Consider the following 14,074-nt stretch of genomic DNA (forward strand, 5'->3'; position numbering starts at 1 on the left):
CAGATATATGCTAATAATACCATAATAAGGTTTTTTTAAACAGTAAGATAAATCTGATCCATAATATAATTGAACCAAATTTATCATTAATGATCGTATTCAATAACTATACTGTTCAATTAAAATATTAAACGATAACAGTATTGGTAATAATGTCTGATCATAAAGTCAACAAAATTTCCACGTGGAGTTCTCTTATCTGAAGTTAATGGCAGTAGTAAATTGTTAGTCCATCTGGTATGAATTAGCTACCCTCCACAAGTTTTTTAAATTTTCAAAAAATCAGAGGAATACCACAAATTACCAGTAGGTAATTAAGCTTGAGTAAAAATATAAAAAAAGTGTTTTTCAAATTGGGGCTCGATTCAAAATAAACCTTGAAAATGTTATGCTTTTAATTTAGCGGTCCAAATTAAACTCGGAAAATCTAGCCAAAATTGTAAAACCTGGCAAAGGAACAAACACTAGCTCCCTGTAAGATTCGAGCAGTTGAGATAAATACACATTACTTCAATTATGCTAAAGTTAATTTCCCATTGAAATAAACTAATAAGAAGACTTAGCTAACTGGAAGGCCAACAATAAAAATAAAGGGCATACTTGAAAAAAAAAATTATTTTTAAAAAACCGACTTCGTAAATAACCCTATCCTAGAAAATGTCTTTAAAAAAGGATGAAACTTGGTATAGTAGTCAGGTGCTTTTCGTATCTGAACGAAATTCAAGACACTTCTTAAAACTCATTAATACACTCCTTAATGTTTTACAGTATGGCGACATTCACACATACTTTGAACTGAATATACTTGCAAACCGCCGTCGTGTTTAGTAGCAGGCACCCAACTACAAAACAAGTTTCATTATTTTTTATATACATCACTAACAATCCACTGATATATTTAAGGAGATATGCAATAACATCCCGTCTCTTAAAAGAAATAGCAGTATAAGATAGAGCTTTTCACGATTTGCCATTTTACATTTTAACCGATTGTCATTCACAAGAATTTGGATGGATGTTCATCAGGTATCGATACTTAAATTAAAGAATCGCATCGATACTTTTGTGGTACCGCAACGCATTCGAGTGTCTCCCATAATACCTACTAATTCAGAAGTTAAAACAAAAATGACGTAAGGGGTGGGGTCTAGGTCTAGGCCATGCCCCTTAAAGACATCTTTACATTTAGTACAAGAGCCGGGAAGAAAAAAAGGCAGTTATCTCACCCCAATTTTTTATTACTTTACAGAAAACTAGACATAATTACTAGTCGAAATTGATGAGTATGCCAAGTATAGGTAGGGGAAATAAAAACTGGCGGCTGGTTCAAAACGTTAAAAAAACATTAATTTTTCATTCGGAACTCTATATCTTAAAAACTACCAACAACACTAGAAAATCTAAGAGCACATTATTTAAAGAAGATTAAATTTGCTGAAATATTAGCCCTAAAAGATCTATTTACGTCCAATAGTTTATAGCTTCTTTTTGCTAAAAAGATAACAATTAGCATTAAAAAACATCCAAAGTACAAAATCATGATTAAAATAATGTTGCAAAGTTTCATGAAATTATAATTTAACATAAATGTAAACTTTCATTTTTATCCTACATTCACATGTTGGTGTTTCTCTGCGAACTCTGGCAAATAATTGAAAAATTTCGAGTCACAGACAAATATTAGTAACATATTGATTCAAAAGAATAAGCCTACGACCTGATTCAAGGAACAAAACTAATATAACACATGTTCAACCTAACTAGATACTATTAGCTGACATGTAGGAACATGTTAGACTAGGATGAATTGAAAAGTGCGCTAATGCTCTTGTAAGAGGTAGCGACTGCTTCCAGTTCATAATTACGAAATTTCCAAAAGTATCTTTTGAGAAACTATATAAAAGAGACCATTATGGGGCAAATTATTAAACATTTTATGAAATACAATGTTTTTGGCTGTATAATGTTAGGCTCAAACCAAGGATGTCCGCTTGTCGAGTCATGTTTTATCTGTCTAGCTGAGACTGATGTAGTATGAGCGTACCCTAATGCACCCAGAGGAAAAAAGAGCTTGGGCTTCTTTTATAGAATTTGTGGCCAACTTTTTGTTAAATAACAAACTATGGTTGAATTCATTGCGCAAAAAAAAACCATAAACTTAAGATGTGAGGATGGGCCCATGCTGTCACGTCTAATCAGTCTAGCTGATGCTAGGATTCAGACATTAAATGCATTGGGCCTTACTTACTTAATGGGCTGACCTTGGTCGGCGAACACATTTAGTGATTTTTCCCCTCCGAATCTCGGCCATGTCAGCGAAGAATAGTGAGGACCATAACATCAAGAACATGAAAAACACAGGGAGGGTGTAATTCAAACAACCGTTTCAATGTCTCTGAACGAAATTCAAGCTCTTCTTCCTACAGGATTCATTCCTTTCCATTATCTGGGGCCCCACAAAGATTCCTTCTTCAAGTTTTTTATTAGGTACTTTCGGAAATTTCGTGGTTAATTGCTGCAAAGTCACCATCTTTTGCAAGGCCTTTAATGTACTCTTTGAGTAATCCGAGTTTGATGAGCATAGGAAGGAGATAATACTTGTCAATAGAAAATGGGCAAATTTGAACTGAAATAAAAACACATTGAATGTGTGTAACCCTAAAAGTTTGGTGACATATTTTATTAGATTTATGTCAGAAGTTAAACCATTAAATACATTTTTACTATTCAGTTGTACTTATTCAAATTTGGTGCAGAATCGTTTCCTTGTTTGTAGTCATCAATATCATAAAATTCATTTTCAGGGCTGCTTTCCTCTGACATTTTGAAGAAATGAAATTATAACTTATACAGGGAGAGATTCACAAAGCGAAACTGTTGTAAGGCTTTATGAATGTTCGTATACTGCACGTTTTTCTTACCTTTTGCGTAATATTCTTGAACGTAAACCATACAAAAATAACAATGGCTAACATGATTAGATTCGTGTTCACCCATTGTGATTACAAAAGCCAATGATTGTTCAAGCCATTTTCGCAGCCCAAGTCCCTTAACACGTTCGGCATACCATGTAGCTTTGCTTTAATCAGCAAAGCTCATGCGGAAGAATGAGTACAAGACATTTCTTACTAAAATATTAATGTTCCGTCTGCTTCGCCATTACTTAGTTATCACAATTATAACAACACATTTGGGTCATTCAAACGGGAACTCATTAATACATATCACAACGTTATTAAGAGAAGAAACTTAGAGAACTTGAGTATGAAATTTTAGTCTTCGTGGAATTTCTTCTGGTTCTGGAGTCTTAGAGGTTAGGAAAATGAAAATTTCTAGAGTTCTCGTGGGTAGGTTAAGTGAGGAGGGAAGGAAGGCTCCACGCGCTAGGCCCTATAAATTCACTGATATCTCAGAAAGTGTTTGTCTTACAGGAACGCCGTCGGTACAGATTTTGCTTGTAATTAAGGAGTCCAATTAAAGAGTTCCTCTTGGTTCCATAATCTCACACAGGGACAGCAAAGTAGGCCGGCATCGACCCAGAGGACGCCATTGCTATGCATCACCCGAACATACAGATCGACTTCGCATGAAGCAGCGCAGGTACTAGACCAAATATGTTTTTAAGAGAGAAGGCTGAACAGGATTTCTGGAAAATCTTGGAATGAGGGTTGACAATTGAGGAGTGGGGAAGGCGGTGGGTGACGACACCAAAAGGGAGTAAGTACCCTTAGACAGCACTTCATACAATGTCTGCTGCAGGCGAAATGAGTCCTCCCGAACAATTTTCTTTCACAATTCCTCACGGTACAGGTGGGTTTTAGAGGCAAGTTCCTGAGCCTTGGCCTGGATATAGACCCCCTATGTCCCACTAAAGGTGTACCGGAAAATGTTGAGCATGTGATTTGCACTGCTTTTGATGGAATACGGGCAAGGATGATAAGAACCACGGTAATTTGGTCCTCACAGAGGAAGAGTTTCGACAGTTGGTGAGCGAGGAAAACTTCCCGTGGTTCAGGGATTTCATTTAATCCTGAAATACGGAGGTGAGTCCAGCCCACTTCAACATTATAGGTTGAAGGAGAGAACCACCGCTAGCTAAAACGAGGACGAGGGGAAGTTTGGTCAAGAGCTTGAACAAAACTATAGAGAAAATATTAGGAAGTTCCGACATATTACGAAAGCATTGAGGGTAAGAGGTCAAAACCGGTCAGAAAAGTTAAAGACATGCATGAGAAGTTTGTGACCGAAGAAAAGAAAGTGCTGGAGGTAGTTCTTCCAGAGACTGCTGAAGGAGAGGTAAGAGCAGAAGACACCTATCCTGAAGACATGGACGATGCGATCGGGGAAGATGAGGTGGAGTTGGCAGTCAAAAAAATTCAACTAGGAAAAGCTCCAGGACCAGATGGCATAGCTCCGGAATTTATAATATATGGGGACAATGAAACTATTAAATGCCTTAAAATGATGTTCCAGAAAATTTGGGACCTTAAGTTGCTGCCACGAGAGTGGGAAAGCGACATTATAATCCCAATTCACAAGAAAGGTAATCAAAGTGAATGTGGTAACTACAGGTTAATATGCCTGTCCTCAGGAGTGTACAAAACATACAATAGGATATTAGAGCAGCGACTGCGGAGTAATGTAGAACAAGACATTGAAGAAGAGCCAGCAGCTTTCACACATGGAAGAGAGACCTAGAACCACATTTTTTCCTAGAGAACGATAGCAGAGAAAGCATGGGACCGAGGAGAGGCAGTCTATTTGGCATTACTGGATCAGAGGGCGGCTTTTGACTCAGTCCAGAGCCAGGAGGTATGAGACACACTAATAACGAGAAGAGTGCCAGCAAATTTGGTGAGTAGAATCAAATCAGTTTACCAAGACCCAAAGGGCATTGTAAGACTTAATCATAGACATAGACTTTTATAAGGGAGTAAAGCAGAGAGACAGCCTAAGCCCACTACTGTTTGTCCTCCTAATGGATGGGATATGGAAGATGTGTAAATTGGGAGATGCCCAATTGCTCTATTAGGTTTTTAGAACCTAACTCCAGTACTGGCTCAAGAGATTATATATTCGAATGATATCGTACTGGTAGCTGACTGAAAAGGCTTGTCAGACATCCTTGGATGAATGGAATGAGGAACTGAAGATAAGAGGTTTACAAATAAACCCTAACAAAAATAAAATTATGTGTGTCGGAAGAGAAAACGCAGAGCCTTTTCAATTTTTCACTTACATTTTACATTTTAGACATCAAGGAACGAATTCGGTTCCTTCTTTGTAGTTAAATTTGTGTTTCGGCATACTCCATCAAACTGTTAATCCGATTTTAATGAATGGGTTGGCATATATATGGTCTATTTTATCTTATTTCATAGACTATTTTCGCATGTGTGACGCTAAAATTACATTTCGAAAGCTAGTCCGATTTCATCCAAATTTGAGGGGATCAAATTTATTTAATTATAATAATAAAATATATTCTGAAACCTTGAAATATAAGTTTCCTCTTTAAGCTATAGTCTGTCTTATTAGACATATAGATTCATAACTAAGGCTGCACTGTCAGAGTATGAAAAAGTATTCGATGAATTCGGTAGAAATGGTTAAGCTATACTAATCTATGTACTATTGGTACTGGTATTTGGTGGGGGGGGGGGCAAGTGGGCCTAATGGTCCTTTTTGCCCAACCGACGGCTACCTAGGTTGCCGCCGCGTACTAACCAAGGTGGGAGTGTCAAGATTCATTCTTCAGGACCGCCGAAAAATGAATGTTTAACTGCCCCAGGTGGGAATTGAACCCACAACGTTCCGAACCGAGCGCACTAGGACCTGAGCCCCAACCCGCACGGCCGTCACGTCCCTAACCCATGTACTAGGAATATATTTTTATTTCATCTGCAACTGTAAGACAGAAGTTACCACTCACACTCACACTCAGTTTTAATTTTATTATTCTTAGCAGGAGAACAGAAGAACCCCGAAACATTAACGTATAATGTCAAGCGATTTAAAAAAGACCAACCTTCTGCGGAAGTTCACCTCTAGGTACTAAATGATTTATATCCTGATAACATCCTACAAAATTTAAAAGTCATAACTAAAATAAATGCCTGTCTTTTACAGAGTTAATTATTTGCATTGGGTCGCACGACACATAAATCGCAGAATAATGAAACATTATATGTGGTCACTGATTTAATAAAATAATGGTACTTAACAAATTTAAAACAATTCTGGGTCAAGAAAACAGGTCTGACAATTTCAACTTAATACTAACAAGTGGTCTAAGCAAAGTCAGCGGCAATAATAGTAGAATTATGAACCTACAAGAGGAAATAGCTTTGTGCATTTCACCCCCTGCAGGTTTCTTGCGTGAAACTGTTCCTAAACCACCTTTCTTCATAAAATATTTTTAAGATAGAAAACAAACAGAGAATGTTTATTTACAATAATAAAAAATTATTAAACCATACGAAGTTGTAAATTTATACTTGTGTCAATATAAATTCTAGTTATACAATTATAGTAATTGTCCAATAAAAATAAAGCATTGAAATAATGGCATAATTAAAATAAATTTTGGTATAATTAAAATAAATGGATAAATTATATTTTTAAAAAGACAAAAAGTTCTTGGTGTACAATACAATTATTCATTGTGACGTGAGTTTACTTACGAAAAATCATAAGCATAAAGAACATTTTTTCTGAAATGAGCTGTTTGTACAGAATCATAATGTAAGAAAATATAAACATTAACAGCATTTCTTGAGATGTGTATCATTAGTCCACTTTCTGTAATTTCTGAAATTTAAATAGAGGCGGGGAAGAACTTGTCCTAAAGAATATTCTTTTCGAACAATGTACGATACAAAAATATTGGCTAAAGATATCCGACGAAATTATAAATTTTCAACATTAATAAATTAAATATTTTGAAAAAATAGAAAATATTTAAAGATATTATAAAACCAGATTATTATGATGGAATGGTAAAAGAACATTTATAAATAATTGTCACTAAATGAAATTAATACTTACTATTGTGCTGTTTGAATGTAATCCTATAACAAATTCAGCCAGTAAACCAAAATAATATAAAAATTTGTTTACAAGTGACAATTGGTGAGAGAAATGAAAACATATAAATGGAAGAGAAGTCCATCTGGGCGGGTTTTTCTTTACGAAAAGTACGAAGAAAACATAGGTAACTTTATTGAACACACAACCAACCAAAGAGACAGCCTGGTCCACACTGAGCTTTGTTTAGCCACCAAGTTTCATTCAGCTACGTCATCAGTTCAGAGTAAACCACACTCATACATATTTTCGAACGCTTAGATAGAATCTCGTTTAATTTTAAGATTATGAACTAAATATTAATTGATAATTTTATATTCGATTTGTGCTAAATTGCATTTTAGCATTTCAGATTTGAAAAATACAGACAATAATATAAAACTTTAATTTTTCTATAATTAAAAAATAAAATACTTTATTTTAAAACAAATAAAATAAGGAACTACATGTATATATATCTTTAAATGATAGTAGTTTGGTTCGATAAACAAGACTTTAGACACAACAGCTGACTAGTGTTGGCTAAACTGTCTGTTTACAATGACCTATGACAATTTTGAAATGGGTTTATGAGATTTAACTTAATATATACCCTTTAATGATACCATTTTCTATTCTTCTGTTCCTAATAGATACTTTGAATCTTATGTTGTTCTTGGAGTGTGACTTTTTCGGAATTTAAAAGTTAATCATAGATTTACTTAAATGGTTATCGATCGGTTTACCAATTACACTTATTATGGCAGTTGTTTTTGATTTTTACTTTACTTTTTTTGAGAAAGTATCTCCACTTTTGATAATGGTCAGTGGTAACTAATCAATGTCTTGAAAATGGATGAAATAGCGATTTGGGAAAGTGCATCTGCTAGTATAATTTTACCTGTTGTCCTGTTGTTTGTTTTTGTATTATTCCTTAGCTTACAAGAGAAGTATGGTCGCGAATCTCATTTGAATCTAAGTGATAAGAAACATAATTGGCAGTGTGTTTCTGACTTTACAAAGGTATTAAACTTAACATAACAAAATGTTATATGTAGAATTAATTTTAATTCTTGTGTATTGATTTTAATCATTAAAACTATTACATTTCTTTTTAGTCATATCGCTGTAGTGGTTGCCATACACTCCTTGTCAAAGGAGTTGTTTGCGATACTTGTGGTTTGAGTGCTGATGCACCATGTATGAATAAAGTTGGTGCTAGTTTTGTATGTAAGGAAGTTTCTCTGGATTCTCAACAACCTTTTAAGCACAGATGGATTGGTGGTAGGTGTTCCATTTTTATTAACATTTTGTATTCTTGATGTTTGGAGTATTGATGAATATATTCCACTGTTATGGTGTTCAATTTGTTTGCTTTTTATGATTATTATTAGTTTATTCAATATTTATAAAAAAAACATTTAAATTTCTTTATATTACATCTACAGGTAATTTTCCTATTGAGGTTGGTTGTGAGGTTTGTTCTGAAGATTATTCCAAAGACTGGAAATGGAAGAGATGTATTTGGTGTCACAAAACAGTACATATTCGTTGTCAATTATTCTTAGGTGAGGTAGGTAATAATAGTATTTATTCATTCAGTTATGTTTAAATTAGGAGTTTATTAAAAGATGTGATATGAAATATTTTCAAATATCATGAAAACTTAATCCCTTAATGGGATTATAACTTCCCTACACTATCGGGGGAAACATCTTGTCTCATAGGCGGATGCTGGCTTTTATATAACTTACAAGCCTCTATAATGGGCACAAACTGTTTTATGTGTTGATAAAGGGAGGGGATTAGGAATTTTTCTGGTTTTGACATCGTTTAGAAATATAAAATGGAGACAAAAGAGGGGTTTCTGTACTTATTATCCCGTCAAACTTATGTTCTGTTGTAGATCTTAATGTAATCTATGATTATTACTGCTTTAATTGGATGCATGTTTATTTATGCCTCAAAAATGACATTATCTCCAAACAGATATATTTTCTAGCTATGTAAATCCCCAACAATTATCTAATGAAATGTACAAAACTGAATTACGTATCTAAGGGTGATATACGCCTGGGACATTACAGCTATTTATTAGTTATTGTTAAAATCATCTCAATGGAAGTGTTGTATCATTGTTTTTTACGCATTTTTACCATTTCCTCAAAAAATGGCTCTAATCACTTTAATTTAACTCATTATATCAATGTATATTGCATCATATGTGTATGTCATAGATTTTAGTAGAACAAATTTTTGATAATAAATTTGCTTTTAAAATTTAAAACTACATTTTCCAAAGTTTAACAAAAATCTGTTCATTAGTTAATTGTTTGTTCATTAGTTAATTGTTTATAACAATTTCAATTTTCGAACTATGTATAATCCACAGTACAGCCAGTGAGACGTCACTCCTTGCAACTAGTCCTTTGTGTTATCTTTCTCCTGGTAATGTTTTTCTCTTCATAGATTTATATTTAAAGTAATGGATCATTCTGTGCAGGCCAATTTGTCAAGTTTTCGAGCTATTATTCATGTGATGGGTTGGAAATTTCTTGAAAATGACAAATGATGTGTACAGTTGAGTGATGAGGTCTGTCTTGAACTTTAAGTTTATAGTATACTTGGGCAAAATTTAATTGAAATGATATTTTAAAAGTTAATCATTTAATTACCTATACAAATTGTCTTTTGAATAATCTGCCTATAGTTGTATTCATTTTTGTACAGGCAACTGTCATATAGTTCACACCATGGTGTGTCTCTATGCAAACAAGTGATACTGTGACAATTACCTCACTAATGCCATATGCAATGCCAATTATTTCACCAAACCTAGTGTGACAACAGTGCCGTGACAACAACTGTCAGAGAGTCTATACCATTGCAGTAGCTTTGTCAGCCTTGTTAAATGCCCTAGCAATAAGTGTGGACAGCATTTAGCATTTTGTTTTGATAGGTAATTTGATTACTTGTAAAATGTTAAATTGGCTCAAAGGAATGTCTATTTACTGTTGTTAATCTAGGACTAACACCCTGGGTTTTATCATTTTGTGAGTTTACTTTTTAACCCAAATAAATAGGCTAATTCATCACCCCGCCATACTCCTATACTGGAAACTAATTCCCTAGGTTAGACCATGATCTCATACATCGTAAGTTAAGCCAGGTGGACAAGTATTGGAGGAATGCCGAGCTCATAAAGTGCATAAATAACTCTTTTCTGTCAACAATATTGTAGACCAATTGAAAATGGATGAAAATGTGATTCATGATCTATTTATATTTGATACTCTTTTCAAAGATCTTCCTGAGTTACAGGAATTGGTTGGTAGTTGATTGTCCTCTTCTGAAGCCATCCTGGTACTTTCCAAGAAATCTTTCTTGTATTATTATCATAAGGATATCAAATACATTACAGAGGTTATTCGGTAGGATTTTATAGATACACCATAACAGTGTAATTACAGAATTATTGGAGTCAGTTTGATCATCTTTTTTGTTAATTGGACATATGCCTCTTTTGGAAAGGATAAACTCAAGAAGCAATTTTTTAAACCATCTCCACTTTATTTAAGGAGTTTGGCTTAAATTAAGTCATGTCCTGGCATTTTATGGTTTTTCATTTTAGCCATAGCCTCATCCAACGCGTCTTCATCAGGCTGTTCTGAATCCATATCCTCCATTCCACTGAATTCATTGGTCTCTTTTCTGTTACATTGAAAGCTATTTACTTTATTAATTAAGCTGATTCCTGAAGCACTTAGACCACCACTATAGAATATCCTACTTTCCAGTTATAATTGGTTACTCTTCAGCCTTGCATGTATTTATTATGGGCTTAAAGGCTGCTCTCCCTTTGTTCACTTCCTGAAAGAATAAGTATGTGTTATTGTTGGCTCTTAGATGTACAAGGTTTTTTAGCTTTTTATTTTCCCATTCTCTTTTCTTCCTTCTGTACACCCTTTTTTCTGTTGATCTATATTCTTCACAGGAATATAGGAAAGTTTCACTGGTTTGTCTTTACACCATCTTTCTGTAAGATTCATTTTTCCTAGTGGTAGTCTCAAAACATTCACTATTAAAACAAGTTATTGCTTCTCGTATTCTTAAACCTAATGATTCTAGGGCTTCTAAACATTATGTTAAAAATTATATTTTTATTGTATTTTTCTTCTTTTGATATTTGCTTTTTTACTATTATTTATTATATCACTTTAGTTCCTTTTTAATTAGACTTACGTTCGTATCATGTTATAATTCCAAACTAAAATATTTCACTCATGAATATTTCAAGCAAAGCAGTACTTTTGAACAGCAGTTTAGGTGTGGTGTATAGTATACTGTTGGAAAGCCAAATATTTTAGAAAAGTTAATACCTAGCACATAAAGTTATAGAACATAATGAAGAATGAAGAAAAATAAACTGAATTTTTAAATAAATATTTTTTATTGTGTGTGTGGTGCATGCTCTGCATTCGATTTCACATATATTTTATCCTGTTTGTCAGTTTATTACACTTTTTTATTACTAAAATCAAGAATTTTAAAATGTTGGAAATCTGGTGTGTTGAAGGAAAATAAAGTTTATTATCATGAAAACAATGATCAATAAGAATCATAATGCTTCATCACAATTAAGAAGGGGAAGAGATTACTATCAACCAAAATAAAAAAGATTAATTATTATTTTTTTCTAGAATCTTCATAATTTCAGTTTCTTTCCACATGCCAATGAATATTTATAAAATTATTCTTTTATTTTCATAAACTTTAGGTCTGTGATTTCGGAAAACTTCGTCAAGTAATAATTCCTCCAACCCATGTAGAAATCAGTAAAAAGAAGTCTAGGATGGTTCGTGGAGGTTTCAAACTTCGTTCTATTTCTGATCCAAACATATCTGACTGGTCACCAGTTTTTGTTGTAGGTAAATATATTTTATTATAATAGGGATAGAATTATTACTGTCTCAATCCAATAGATAATAAAAATCAGCCTAATTGTAATAGAGTGTAGTGTATTTTTATTGTCAATAAAAAATTACTTACCAATTATTTCTTCTATTTCAACACTCTAATTTACTTTTAAATAATATTATACAATTAACTTTTTCCTATTAGCTCTTTTTATAATTCCTTTCTCAGGGTCAGGTTTAACATTGAAACAAAAATTACAATAAGATTAATTTTTTCATTTATTTCAGTATCTCATTTAATTCAGATGTTATGAGTTCCCCAAATAAAAAAAAAAGTTATGTGTAAAAACTACATTGCTGCTAGCACTTAATGCTATGATTTTTCCTTTTCTTTTATTTCTGACTGATTGTAATTGAAACTTTGTGAATTTGATGTCATTAGTTCAGAGTTGTACTGACTACTCAGATATGCTGAAACAATGCAGAGATGAGAAAAAATCTTTCATGAATTAACTACCTTAGCATTGAACTAAGCTGAAATAGAAAAAGAGGTGTTAGTAGTTACTCATGGGAAAGACTTTTTATTGGATAGGGAAACAGATTGCAATACAGAAAGACCATGAACCCAAAGTTTCACTCCATAGAATGAAGACGATAGATAAGCGTACACTCTAATTGCAGATTTTTCAAATAAAATGTTCTGTAAGCTAAGTATTGGTGTTATGTAACAATTTTTTGTACCAGATAAACTTTCTAGAATTGAATGAATAGTAGAAGACAGATAAGCAAAATTATTTGTAAATGATGTGCAGTATCTTGTTAGTATTATCAAAATAATATTCAATTCCTTATTCAGATTTAATACTTATAATATAAAAGTAGTATGAATTTCGGCACAAGACATTCAGCCAGAGAATTAATTTTTCCATTGAAAACTAGAACATTTTTATAAAAGAAGATGAAGAATAATATGCAAGGGATTGTATTGTTAAAATGTCGAGAGCCACTGTCTTACATTATGAGAATTACTAAAGCTAGTGCCATGTTGAGAAGAAATAGAACTTGCTTGAATTGTCTACTATGATTTCATAGTGAGAAAGGAGGATGTACTGAACAGCAATATGTTTATTTAGTATTGAAAATAGGAACCAATGTAAAAGAAGTTTTTGTATAAAATAACTATGTAAGAGTTGTATTATTAAATAACTATCAACTGACATTGTCTAACAATAATTACACCTTATTAGTAATAATGGATTTATTATCTTTTTTTATAAATTTAGCCAATAAATCTTCTGGATCCCAGGCAGCAGATGAAATTCTGAGCAGATTCCGATCTCTCTTCAATCCTTTACAGACCTTAGAACTTTCTTCTCACTCACTGAAGAGATTGGTTTTCATACTTACGCTGTTACCTCAATCATGTAAACCCATCATACTTATAGCTGGCGGAGATGGAACTGTGGCTTCTGTTATAACTCTGCTGTATAAGAACCGTAAAAATATCAAGGTATAAGACAATAATCAATTAAACTTTTTGTTGTTTTTTCACTTAAAATTACTATTTAATTTTAAGTAATTATTTTCCCTGTTTGGGTCTTATTCCTCTGGTGGTGGGTATGGGTTGTGGTTGGTGGAACTTTTCAATTACTTCCCTGGTAACTACACTTGGTAAAAGAAGTGTAGAGAACTACAATGAAAGTGGTCCTTTAGGTTGGGGAAGAGTTAGTAACATCAGCATAAGAGATAAACTCGTATATTAAAACATTATTAATCCAAATACTGAAATTTCTTAGTTTTTCTGGTTACTTTAATTCTATCAATGAAGTTCCATTAACCTACAAAACAGAAGCAAGCCAATATGTAAAATCTATTATATGGGCTTGAAGGGACTTATAGCATTCAAATAAAATATTAACTAAGCAATTTCAACTACAGACAATACTAATAGTTCAGTATTTACCGCAAATAGTAATGTAACTTTTTGAAGTGAAACAATATCTATCCATCAAATACTTTTTAGGAAAGTGATAGATATCAATCCCTATTTAGTGATAGATATCAATCCCTATCTATCCATCAAATACTTTTTA

The 14,074-nt window shown here is 33.0% G+C and overlaps 2 protein-coding genes across 2 annotated transcripts in view; one reads left to right on the forward strand and one right to left on the reverse strand.

The window, feature by feature from the left end:
* chk (chaski) overlaps window positions 1-7,290 on the reverse strand; it is a 79,508-nt gene extending 72,218 nt beyond the window's left edge. The window contains exon 1 of the mRNA XM_014435227.3: window positions 7,048-7,290. The gene's annotated coding sequence lies outside the window, so the exon portion shown is untranslated. The remainder of the gene's footprint in view (window positions 1-7,047) is intronic.
* A 324-nt stretch (window positions 7,291-7,614) lies between these two features.
* Dgkepsilon (diacylglycerol kinase epsilon) overlaps window positions 7,615-14,074 on the forward strand; it is a gene marked incomplete in the record, with an annotated part of 18,836 nt that continues 12,376 nt past the window's right edge. Inside the window, 5 exon segments of the mRNA XM_067050479.1 lie at window positions 7,615-8,088; window positions 8,184-8,349; window positions 8,514-8,638; window positions 11,843-11,993; window positions 13,265-13,491. Of these exon segments, the coding sequence (XP_066906580.1) occupies window positions 7,918-8,088; window positions 8,184-8,349; window positions 8,514-8,638; window positions 11,843-11,993; window positions 13,265-13,491 (840 nt within the window).

The sequence above is a fragment of the Halyomorpha halys genome, unplaced genomic scaffold (assembly GCF_000696795.3).
Source record: "Halyomorpha halys isolate HHAL.00 unplaced genomic scaffold, Hhal_1.1 Scaffold1539.1, whole genome shotgun sequence".
NCBI lineage: Eukaryota > Metazoa > Arthropoda > Insecta > Hemiptera > Pentatomidae > Halyomorpha > Halyomorpha halys.